The 11,898-nt window shown below is 38.2% G+C and overlaps 1 protein-coding gene across 1 annotated transcript in view; it reads left to right on the plus strand.

The window, feature by feature from the left end:
• notch2 (notch receptor 2) overlaps positions 1–10,129 on the plus strand; it is a 62,716-nt gene extending 52,587 nt beyond the window's left edge. The window contains 7 exon segments of the mRNA XM_059341406.1: positions 1,832–1,919; positions 2,075–2,228; positions 4,074–4,390; positions 5,211–5,358; positions 5,546–5,643; positions 6,637–7,764; positions 7,766–10,129. Coding sequence (XP_059197389.1) covers positions 1,832–1,919; positions 2,075–2,228; positions 4,074–4,390; positions 5,211–5,358; positions 5,546–5,643; positions 6,637–7,764; positions 7,766–8,083 — 2,251 coding nt within the window. The 3' untranslated portion in view covers positions 8,084–10,129.
• The last annotated feature ends 1,769 nt before the right edge of the window (positions 10,130–11,898 follow it).

Genomic DNA, 11,898 nt, shown 5'->3' on the forward strand with positions numbered 1-11,898 from the left:
CACAAAATGACTAAAAAAAGACACAAAATGACAAAAAAAAAGACACAAAATGACTAAAAAAAGGAACAAAGTGATCAAAAAAAGACACAAAATGACCAAAAAAAAAGACATAAATGACCAAAAGAGACACAAAATTACCAACAAAAAGACACAAAATTACCAAAAAGACACAAAATAACAAAAAAAGACAGAAATTGACCAAAAAAGACACAAAATGACAAAAAAAGGAAACAAAATGACCAAAAAAAGACACAAAATGACTAAAAATAGACACAAAATGACCAAAAAAAGACACAAAATGACTAAAAAAAGGAACAAAGTGATCAAAAAAAGACACAAAATGACAAAAAAAAAGACATAAATGACCAAAAGAGACACAAAATTACCAACAAAAAGACACAAAATTACCAAAAAAGACACAAAATAACAAAAAAAAGACAGAAATTGACCAAAAAAGACACAAAATGACAAAAAAAAGGAAACAAAATGACCAAAAAAAGACACAAAATGACCAAAAAAAGACGCAAAATGACCAAAAAATACACAAAATGACTAAAAAGACTAAAACACATGAATATTTTAACACAGTGGAGACAGAGCTGACTTCCAAAATGATTTGGCGACCCCCAGAAATCATCTTGCGACCCTAATTGGGGTCCCGACCCCAAGGTTGAGAATAGCTGTGTTAGAGAACAAGATATATGGTAACAACTGCTGGGTGGGATTTCAGAACAGAGTGAAATGTAAGGTGTCTCACAGGTGAACTTGCAGTAATGTGGCAACAATTATTCTTGCGACTCTCCAAGTGAAAAGGAAGTTACAATTACGATTTAAATCAAATCATTCATATTTGATTGGACCGCTAAAAAGGCTTAGAGTTCAGCCTGATAAGGAGCTACAGAGGACTGTTGGCTCCACACACCTCCCTCACTTGTTGTGAGATCATGAGAAGGAAGAGGGAATCAAATCAAATCAAATCAACTTTATTTATAGAGCCCTTTAAGACAGCGTTAGCTGATACAAAGTGCTGTACATGGCAGGACAGACCAACAATAAAAACAAAACAAGCAAAAACAACTCAAACAAAGCGAGTCTCATGCTGGGTAAAAACCAATAAATAAAAGTGGGTTTTAAAATGAATCTCAATTTTAAAATTAGTCTTAATTTTAAAAAACCACAAAGAACAAATAAAAAAATAAAAACAGAACAAAGGCTCATGTTGAGTTAAAAGCCAGTGAATAAAAATGGGTTTAATGAAACACGCCGCAATTTGGCCTCATGAAAACAAAGTTTTTGTCCAGCGATATCTAGACACACATCTCTTCCTATCTCTCTCCATACTGCTGTTAGTGACTACAACCCACAAAGGGTGAAATTAGGTTTAAATGAATCGGTGTGACAAGCTAGTCGTGTTATTGGATTGAATGAACTTCTGTAAACGCTCCTGAGTGCAGACTGAGTAATCAAACAATTGAAACAGTTTTACAGGAAGAGAAAAGACAGGGGTTTACATTTAAAAATACTCAATACTGATAATGATAGTGTTTTTGTGTTTAATATTTAGCATATAACAAGACATAAATTAACAATTAAGACAGAAATACTGAATTAAAACTGGGTTTTTAAGAAATCTTTGTGTAGATACTATACACTAAATAGCTGCCGGAGTTCAATTGCATCAGTGGAAGAGTGTGGTTGAACTGTCCAGCTCTTGGAGATCAATACTGCTGTTTGATTGAGTATGAACCAGCATGCATGTGGTATCTTAGAATAAATGTAAGCAGAATGAAAGGTTACCGTCGCTTAAACTTTTATCATTCTCTTGAATCAGGAATTTTAAGACCCAGGATGGAGCCATGATTGATGGCGGCCAGAGTCAGAGATGGCTGGAAGACGAGGTCCCATCCAAGAAACCAAGAGTAAGTGAATTGAGAAAGGAAAAAAAAAAGAATGGTTCAAATAAAGCTGATGGATTGGGGGTAGTTTAGATTAAATTGGATAAGGAATGTTTGGAACATAAGGAAAGGCTTTTAGTTGTTGTGAATGTTATTTCAAGTTCTGTTGCTTTTTATAGACTGAGGACAAACCCCTGCTGCCCATCGCTATGGAAGGAGGTGTTGACCGACGGGAGTGGACCCTGCAGCACCGCAAGGCTGCTGACATCTCCCTCACGCCCCCGCAGGCCGACCTGGACGCTGACTGTCTGGATGTTAACGTCAGGGGACCTGGTGAGAAAACTCCACTTCTTAACTCCTTAACCCATTGAAGCCTGGAAAGCGGATACGTCGTTTTGTAGTATTTGTATAAGCTCTCAAATACCTTTTTCAATTTCATTTCTATCTGCTACAGAGGCTGAAAAATCTATTATTTAGTAGAAGAGTTGACACTTTTTTCCCCAGAATTTTTCCAGAATAAGCCAAAATTAGAGGCTTATTTTAAAATCGCCCAGCGATTTTTCAGGCCTCAATGGGTTAAGCTGATTCATCTGCAATAAGACTATACAATTCATCTAGCTCTGCCAGAACCAACATTTCTGAAATGCACTAAATCTACGTGTTAGAGCCATTTATATGTGTTGGGGTCATTTCCTAATTGTCACAGTAGGTGGCGTATTGGATAACGGCATGTGTGAATGTATAAGTAGAGGAAGAGGTAATTACTCCTCAGGTGTGTTGCTTATCGGGAGAAGCACACAGTTTTTGACCGTCGTTTAACTACCGGCTAACCTTTAAGCCCTTTTGTTTGTTTTATGCCAGTTACTGATGTAAATGTGTGTATAGCAAAGCTGTAGTGATACATGTAAATAAATACGTCTTAAGCACAAGATGGCAGATGTTTGAATGACGACAAGGAGCCGCCGCATGACGACGCGTCAATTACGTATCCCGGTACCAGCCCCTCATTGTGGCTTAGGTTTTGTTAATGTCGAAATCAAGTCACAACACTACGCACGACACTTTGCTATGTTATTAATATTATTACTATTATTATTATTATATATATTATATTATTATTATATATACTGTTGCTGACATTACTATTATTATTACTATATACTGTAATATACTACTACTATTATTATACCGGCCTTATTTATCATTATTATTATTACTATTATTATTATTATATATTTATATATTATATATCATATTATTTTATTTATAATTATTTATAATTATTTTATTTTATTTTATATTGTTACTATTTATTTATTATTACATATTATATACTATATACTGTACTATTATTACAATTATATACCGTCTAGTCACCATATCATTGTTGCCATCATATCATCAGTATAATTACCATCATCTTGTCAACCATCCTACCAACTGATCTGCTTTTTTTAACTTGTGTCCTTGTTCTATTCTGTGTTTTTATTTATGCTACCTCAGTATCTTATTCTATTGTATTTTATTGTATTTTGTCGTACTTGAATACCAGACTGCTGTGACAAACGAATTTCCCTTCTGGGATGAATAAAGTAATCTATCTACCTATCTACCTATCTACCTATCTATCTATCTATCTATCTATCTATCTATCTATCTATCTATCTATCTATCTATCTATCTATCTATCTATCTATCTATCTATCTATCTATCTATCTATCTATCTATCTATCTATCTATCTATCTATCTATCTATCTATCTATCTATCTATCTATCTATCTATCTATCTATCTATCCATCTACCCATCTATCCATCTATCTATCATCCTGTCTTACACTGTACAATAACAAATAATAGTCTGGTTCATTACATACTGTCGTTATGCACTTTATGTGTTTTTTATGCACACTGCTCATTGCACCTTATTTGTTTCACGGCACCAACATTTTTATACTGCATATTCATATTTATTCTGCACTGGAATTCTACTCCTTAATACATACTCCTTCTTTAGACACTTTATTTTTACACTACATTTTATTATATTTTTTTATTTTATTGCTTGAAGTATGCCTAGGTTGTTCTTTTTATTTGATTGTGTTGTCATTGTTTCTGTGTGTAATGCTCTATCTATCATTTTCAAGAATTTTAAAATAATGAATTATTTCCTCTCAGATGGTTTCACCCCTCTGATGTTGGCCTCGCTGCGTAACGGTGGAGGTCCTGACTGCAGCCTGCACGATGAGGAGGAGGAGAGTGGAGGAGATGAACCAGGACCGAGTGTCATCTCAGACCTGATCGCTCAGGGAGCGTCTCTGATGGCTCACACTGACCGCACCGGAGAGACGGCGCTCCACCTGGCGGCTCGATACGCCAGGGCCGACGCCGCTAAGAGACTGCTGGATGCTGGAGCTGATCCCAACGCTCACGACAACATGGGCAGAACGCCGCTGCACGCTGCCGTGGCAGCTGACGCCCAGGGAGTCTTCCAGGTGAGACAACTGTTAGAATCTGTTATAAACTTGTTTGTTATAAAATGAATCATTCAAGACGGTGTTTTTATTAGACACTAATTCCACCATTGTTACTGTTTACAGTCACTTAATTAACTGCGATATTAAACAAATCTGTATCAGGTAACGCTTTATATTAAGGTCCTTGTAATAACCATTAATTAACAAGTAATAAGGCCCTTGTAAGTCCTTACAAGATGCTTATTAACATTATTGTGTGTTTGTTGTGTGGGCCTTCTCAGTAGTTCTCCATCTGTGCAGCGCAGTCCCTAAATGTTTTTAAATCTCACTTAAAAACCCACCTCTTTTCTCTTGCCTACAATTAAAGTTGTTTTTTGTTGTTGTTGTTGTTGTTTTGTTTTGTTTTGTTTTGTTTTGTTTTGTTTCTTTTTACCTTTGTCAATTCTGTATTTTATTGCACTTTTTGCACTTTTTTGTGAAGCACTTTGCTGCAGCTCAGCCGTCTGTAAATGCGCTATATAATTAAATTTGACTTTGACTTTATAAGCTTATATAAGTGTTAATAATGGCATTACAAACACCCATGACCCACCCATTATGTCTTTGCCATGCCTTTATTAATCTTATTTTGTTTGCTTATTGATATTAAAATATACTTTATTGCTCATCTATTATAAGTTAACTATGCTTTTTGCAACTACCGGATCTAAAGTGAGAACAATGCCTTATTACTTGTTAATTAATGGTTATTAAGGACCTTATTATAAAGCGTTACCCTGTATCACTGTCTTCTATCATGTATTTTTCATTATATCTGTGTATTATTGTTATCTTTCAGATTCTGATCCGTAATCGTGCAACAGAACTGGATGCCCGTATGAATGATGGCACCACTCCACTGGTCCTGGCTGCCAGGCTTCCTGCGGAGGGCATGGTGGAGGAGCTGATCCACTGCCACGCTGATATCAACGCTGTAGACGACCACGGTCAGCAAACTTTTCATATATTTAATCTTCTTGTAAAGCCTTTACACTTTTGCATTTTTGTGTTGTTTATTGGTCCTGCCCCTGGGCTGTAACAACCTTAAGAGGATAAGGATATAACTAAATTGTAATAATTTCATCTGGTTAACATGGATGTGCTTCTTCTTTTTTCACCATCTCAACATTTCAGGTAAATCCGCTCTGCACTGGGCAGCTGCAGTCAATAATGTGGAGGCCACTCTTGTGCTTTTGAAGAATGGAGCCAACCGTGACATGCAAGACAATAAGGTCAGTTCTAGTGTTTTCATCCATGCGTTTTCAAACCACTGTTTTTTTGTGCTGATGAAACTAACAAGTAAAAGTGAAAATCACTCAATAAAAAACCGCTAAAGGACAAGTCATGAACTATCTGGTGGTAAAATGTCCTGAAACAAATGTATCATGTTATATTTAATCTACACTACCGGTCAAAGTTTTAGAACACCCCAATTTTTCAATTTTTTTATTGAAATTCAAGCAGTTCAAGTCAAATGAACAGCTTGAAAGGGTACAAAGGTAAGTGGTGAACTGCCAGAGGTAAATAAAAAAAAAAGGTAAGGTTAACCAAAACTGAAAAATAACGTATTAGAATTATACAAGAAGGCCTTTTTCAGGGAACAAGAAATGGGTTAACAACTTAACTCTATGGAGTCTTGGGCTATTTTGTCCAATTTGGAATTCTTTTCATGTCTTTGTAAGTCATTTTGTGTCTTTTTGTGTCTTTTTTTGTCATTTTGTGTCTTTTTTTGGTCATTTTGTGTCTTTTTTTTTAGTCATTTTGTGTCTTTTGGTGTCTTTTTGGTCATTTTGTGTCTTTTTTTAGTCATTTTGTGTCTTTTGGTGTCTTTTTTTGGTCATTTTGTGTCTTTTTTTAGTCATTTTGTGTCTTTTGGTGTCTTTTTTGTCATTTTGTGTCTTTTTTTGGTCATTTTATGTCTTTTTTCAGTCCTTTAGTCCAACATAAAATGTGATTCTGAATCTTTTTTTTTACTTTCAAAACACTATCATGCTCAATAAAGAATTTTAAATGTTGCAAATGTGCATTAATTTCCGAGTACACTGAGACATTAAACTGCATCATTTTCAATTCAATTCTGGAAAAGTTGGTGTGTTCTAAAACTTTTGACCAGTAGTGTATATAAAATGCACCCATCAAACTTTTATTCACAGATTAAATTTTAGAATCAGAATTGTTCAGATTATGTGTGTATTAAAGCTTGCTGTCCACTGTGTTCCCTTCAGGAGGAGACGCCACTGTTCCTTGCAGCCAGAGAAGGCAGCTTTGAGGCGGCTCAGGTTCTCCTTGACCATTATTCCAACCGTGACATCACCGATCACCTGGACCGACTGCCCCGCGACACCGCTCAAGAACGCATGCACCACGACATAGTGCGCCTGCTGGACCAGTACAATCTGGTTCACAGTCCACACAACGGCCCTAACCACATGGGCGGAGGGAACTCCTCCGTGATGTGCGGGGCCAACGGGGCGGGCTTCATCGGCATGCGCCCTGGGCCGCAGGGGAAGAAGAGCAGGAGGGGCGGAGGAGCAAAAGTGGGAGGTGTTGGAGGCGGAGCTAAGGAGCTTAAAGACATGAAGGCGAAGAGGAGGAAGAAGCCCACTGGAGGAGAGGGGCCAGGCGTGGGAGCTGGAGTGGGAGGAGGAAACGGTGGAGGTACAGGAGGAGGGAATGCTAACGGCGTCAAGGCAGCGAGTGGACTCCCAGAGAGCTCCGTCACCATGTCACCCGTCGACTCCCTGGAATCACCACACTCGTACACGGGCGACGTGTCCGGCGCCGTCTCCACCACGGCGAACTCCCCGCCCCTCCTGAGCAGCCCCACCTCCAGGCCCATGCTGCCCCCCGTCAGCCACATGCTGGGCCAGCAGCAGAGCTGGGTGGGGATGACCAAGCACAGCTACGGAGGCCACATGTTCGGCCTGGTGTCGCACCAGATGGGGGGGTCTCACCCAGGGATGGGCCAGCACCACGGCCAGGGCCCCATGCTGACCCCCATGAATGTAACCATGAGCAGAGAGCAGCTGCCGCCCATCGTCACCTTCCAGATGATGGCGCCCGGAGGAGGCCAGGCCATGCTGAAGCAGCCTCAGCCGGGCCAGGTGCAGGTCACACAGTCTCAAGGGCAGAACCAGAATCAGGGTCACTCCCAGCCGGGGCCGGGCCACATCCGATGCGCCCAGGGAATGATGTACCAGATGCCCGAGCAGATGAGCATGGCGCACGGGCTCTCCCACGCCATGCAGCACGCCCACAGCGTCAGCCACGGGGGCCACGCGGGGATCGAGGGTCAGTCTCGGCCGCTGCCCTCCTACCCACCCATGCAGAGCCCCGTGGATAAGTACCCCACCCCCCCCCTCCCAGCACAGTTACACCACCACCGGCTCAGAGGGCACCACCCCCGGCCACTCTGCCCACCCACCCAGCGAGCACCCGTATCTCACCCCTTCGCCCGAGTCCCCAGACCCTTGGTCGTCCTCTTCGCCACACTCCAACTCGGACTGGTCTGACGTCACCACCAGCCCCACCCCTCTGGGGAACCCTCACCACGCACTTCCGTCGTCACACCACACACACATTCCAGAGCAGGTGCAGCTGCAGCCGCAGTCGCAGCAGATGCAGCAGTCCTCTCAGCAGCCGCAGCTCGGTAACATGCAGGTGTTTGCGTAGGCAAATCTGGAGGAAAAGCATAAACAGACTGACTTTTGGGGTTCCGTGTTGGTTGAAAAAACAACACGGTCACTCATCTGATGCTTTTCTCGCATCTTGTTAATTCTCTTTTTGTTCTTCATTATAATAATCGGTCACCTCCCCCTTTTGTGTTTTCTCCTCCTCTTTGCACTTAAAAAACTGTTTGTATAGTTTCTAAAAACGTCGTTGAGTATTATCAGCTAGATATCAAAAGTTCTCAATACCAAAAACCGTGCAGTTCCAGCTCAAATCCGAGCATCCTCTGCTCTCTGGAGGCCAAGTCAAGACTTTTCTTCTCGGCCTTTGGCACTCAAACACAAACTGTTTATTGAGGGATCAACGAGGAAGTGCCAACCAGATGGTGGCCGGCTGGTGTTGCATCAGAGAAACAGACTGTTGAGATGGACACTGAGGCAGAGCGTACTGCATTGATACTGTCTGTTTTGGAGGACATGGTCATTTCTTCCTGCTATATGCTATCCTTATGTGTTGTTTAATGTGATAAGCCTGCCAATACTAACTCGTCGTCACAACCATTCACTCACACACTTTTTTAAAGCAATGGGTCACATTCAGTTGATGCTTTAATTCAGTAAAACTACCGAGTTGTTTTTTTTAATTCATGCATTGTTTTTTACTATGCTAAAGGGGGAATTTTATTAAATGCCGTTGCATGACTAGAAAGACAAACATCAAGTTAATTACAGATTATTAGAAATGCACACAGATGCATCCTGTTACTAAACATCTTTAACAACTGAAATGTATTTACTGCATTGATTACAGTTGATATTAGTGTTTCCCATCAAATGTAAAAATCCACAGAATGTTTAATAAATGCAATTTTTACATGCATACTGTAGGCGCAGTGGGAACAGTGTAGGTCCTGATGGTAGTTGCTGTTACAGAAAAACAAAAGAGTTGATTTGAAAACCAAATCAGAGTTCATGTGGATGCAGTTATATCAGTGCCACTATATTTCACATGTTGTTGAGGGATTAATTAAGCTTGACAAACTTTATGCAAAAAACATACATTGGTTTTGTTGTATGATGAAATGTACATAGACTTACAGCACATTCTGCTTGTTATTACTGAGCTTGATTTGGCAAAGACATGTTGACTTTTTAAAATGTCTGTTTCTGTTTGTTTTTTTATATGAGTTCTGTTCGCACTTCCTGAATGATTCTGAATGTTACAGAGGTGCAAGTTTTCATCTTTAAACTGCCCCTCCTTGCTTAATGTTTTCCCGAAATCATTTAACCAGTTTTGCCTTTTGCTTGACTACAATCAGTGTATCTCTGCACCTTTTTTAATTGTAATGATTCATAAACCAAGTCTGGAGGTGAGTAAGGTTTGATAAAGTATTTTTTTTTTGTCTTCCTTTAAGTCGATGTTGATCACAGCTCTGTGTGACTGCTCTGTAAACACAGACAATCATTCACTGTTTTATTTTTGAAAACTTCAAGAAAGAACATCAGTGTCTCTAAGACCAAATTCTTTTTTTCTGCCAAAAATATGCATTGTCTCCTAATTTTATCACTTTCTTGGGTCATTGTTGCGATTTACAAAAGACTAAAGATACAGCACACACACCTAAATACCAAGAAACTCTTTGGTTTGAATTAGTATTGCAAGCGTCAAACAAATCAACAAACCAAACGTGTGAACAAACCAAATTATTCATCATTATTTTTTTTCTCAGTACCTGTGATGTCCCTTCAGTTTCACAAAACGCATACTGTACGTTGAGGTATCAGCCAGCAGTTTTTTTTAGGAATAGAGCATGTCCGTTCCCATTCGTATGCAAGGCAATGTGTCTATTTTCTGTATATAAAATGTTTTTTATTGTTCTTTCCTCTGTTAACCAAATAGCATATAATATACATGCCATATGAAGTAGTTGTCACCATGTTTGTATAAGGTAGAAGAACTAAAACTGATGAAAAAATAAGTTGTCTTTTGTCAAAACACCAAATGATCAACCAAATGTGCTTACTGAAATAAAGCCCAGATCTTCATAGACTTTTGCACTTATGTCTTTCTTTTAAATATAATGTGTGCAGACATTGTGCTGGTGTAAAATTATTGGATGAAGATTTCACCTGGAGAATTATAGTATAACACAGGTGAGTATAGATTGCATACTGATGGAAATATTACAGTTTTTTATTTTATAAAATACCTAAATATTCTTATGTAACATTTTGTTTCCTATACTCTATATAGGCCTGTATGTATACAGTATGAATTAATTATCTTTATTGTAATTTTACTTGGGTACATTGAAATGTTGCAATAATTCTAAAAAATAAAAGCAGTAATAGCAGCATGATATTATGAAAAACTATACAAATATAAAGGCACAGGTTAGAATATATTTACATATTTACAGAGGTGAATGCTATCCTGATAAATACGGTATTAATGTGTGCATTTGTTTAGTTACATTTTACCAAAGTCAATAGTCCTTCTGATATTTAAAATCAAATGTGTTTGTGACAGTGTTCCACAGCACAATGTTAAAAATATTTATCATACTAATTAATGACAGGAAAAATACATTACTCTAGAACTGAAACAATGTTCCAGAGAGAGACTCATCTCTTGTCTTTTTGCACAATAAATATATTTAAATATTTCTGCATACTTGAACTACTGGAAATGGACTTTTCCATGATATTCTAATGTATTAAGATGCACCTGTATATCGTCACCCTGTTAAAATAATCGCCTAACTAATTTTTAGTTAGTTTAGAAGTTTTGCAGGAAACACAAAAAACTTCACCAAAAGTGTAACATATGACATTTATTGATCATTTCACTCAAAAAGGATGTAACAAAGGATGGCTATTGGCATAGTAATAACACTGTGTGTAAATTATGTAACTTAAGAGAAATAAGTGACTTAGGCAATTTTTTGAACATGCCTTTTCTGACTTAAGCAAGATATGGTAACACTTTATTTTGAAGGTGTCTACACAGGAGTCACACAAGCCTGTCAGAAACATGACTTGACAAGTATCATGAGCATTAATGTTACTTCAAAGTGTCATTAATGTTCATGACACATCCCATGTCATGTTTTCAGGGAACAAGAAATGGGTTAACAACTTAACTCTATGGAGTCTTGTGCTATTTTGTCCATTTTTGAATTCTTTTCATGTCTTTGTAAGTCATTTTGTGTCTTTTGTGGTCATTTTGTGTCTTTTTTTAGTCATTTTGTGTCTTTTGGTGTCTTTTTTGTCATTTTGTGTCTTTTTTTGTCATTTTGTGTCTTTTGGTGTCTTTTTTGTCATTTTGTGTCTTTTTTTGGTCATTTTGTGTCTTTTTTTTAGTCCTTTAGTCCAGCTATTCTCAACCTTGGGGTCGGGACCCCAATTGGGGTCGCGAGATGATTTCTGGGGGTCGCCAAATCATTTTAGAAGTCAGCTCTGTCTCCACTGTGTTAAAGTGTTCATGTGTTAATGTGTTTTAGTCTTTTTGGTCATTTATTGTCATCTTTTTGGTCATTTTGTGGTCAATTTGTGTCTTTTTTGGTCATTTTGTTTCCTTTTTTTGGTAATTTTTTGTGTCTTTTTTGGGTCATTTTGTGTCTCTTGATCATTTTGTTTCCTTTTTTGGTCATTTTGTTTACTTTTTTGGTCATTTTGTTTACTTTTTTTGGTCATTTTGTTTCTTTTTTGGTCATTTTGTTTACTTTTTTGGGTCATTTTGTTTCTTTTTTGGGTCATTTTTTGTCTTTTCTGGTTATTTTGTGCCCTTTTTTGATCTTTTTTTGGTCATTTTCTTTC

Source organism: Centropristis striata, chromosome 9, assembly GCF_030273125.1.
Source record: "Centropristis striata isolate RG_2023a ecotype Rhode Island chromosome 9, C.striata_1.0, whole genome shotgun sequence".
In the NCBI taxonomy this organism is placed as follows: domain Eukaryota; kingdom Metazoa; phylum Chordata; class Actinopteri; order Perciformes; family Serranidae; genus Centropristis; species Centropristis striata.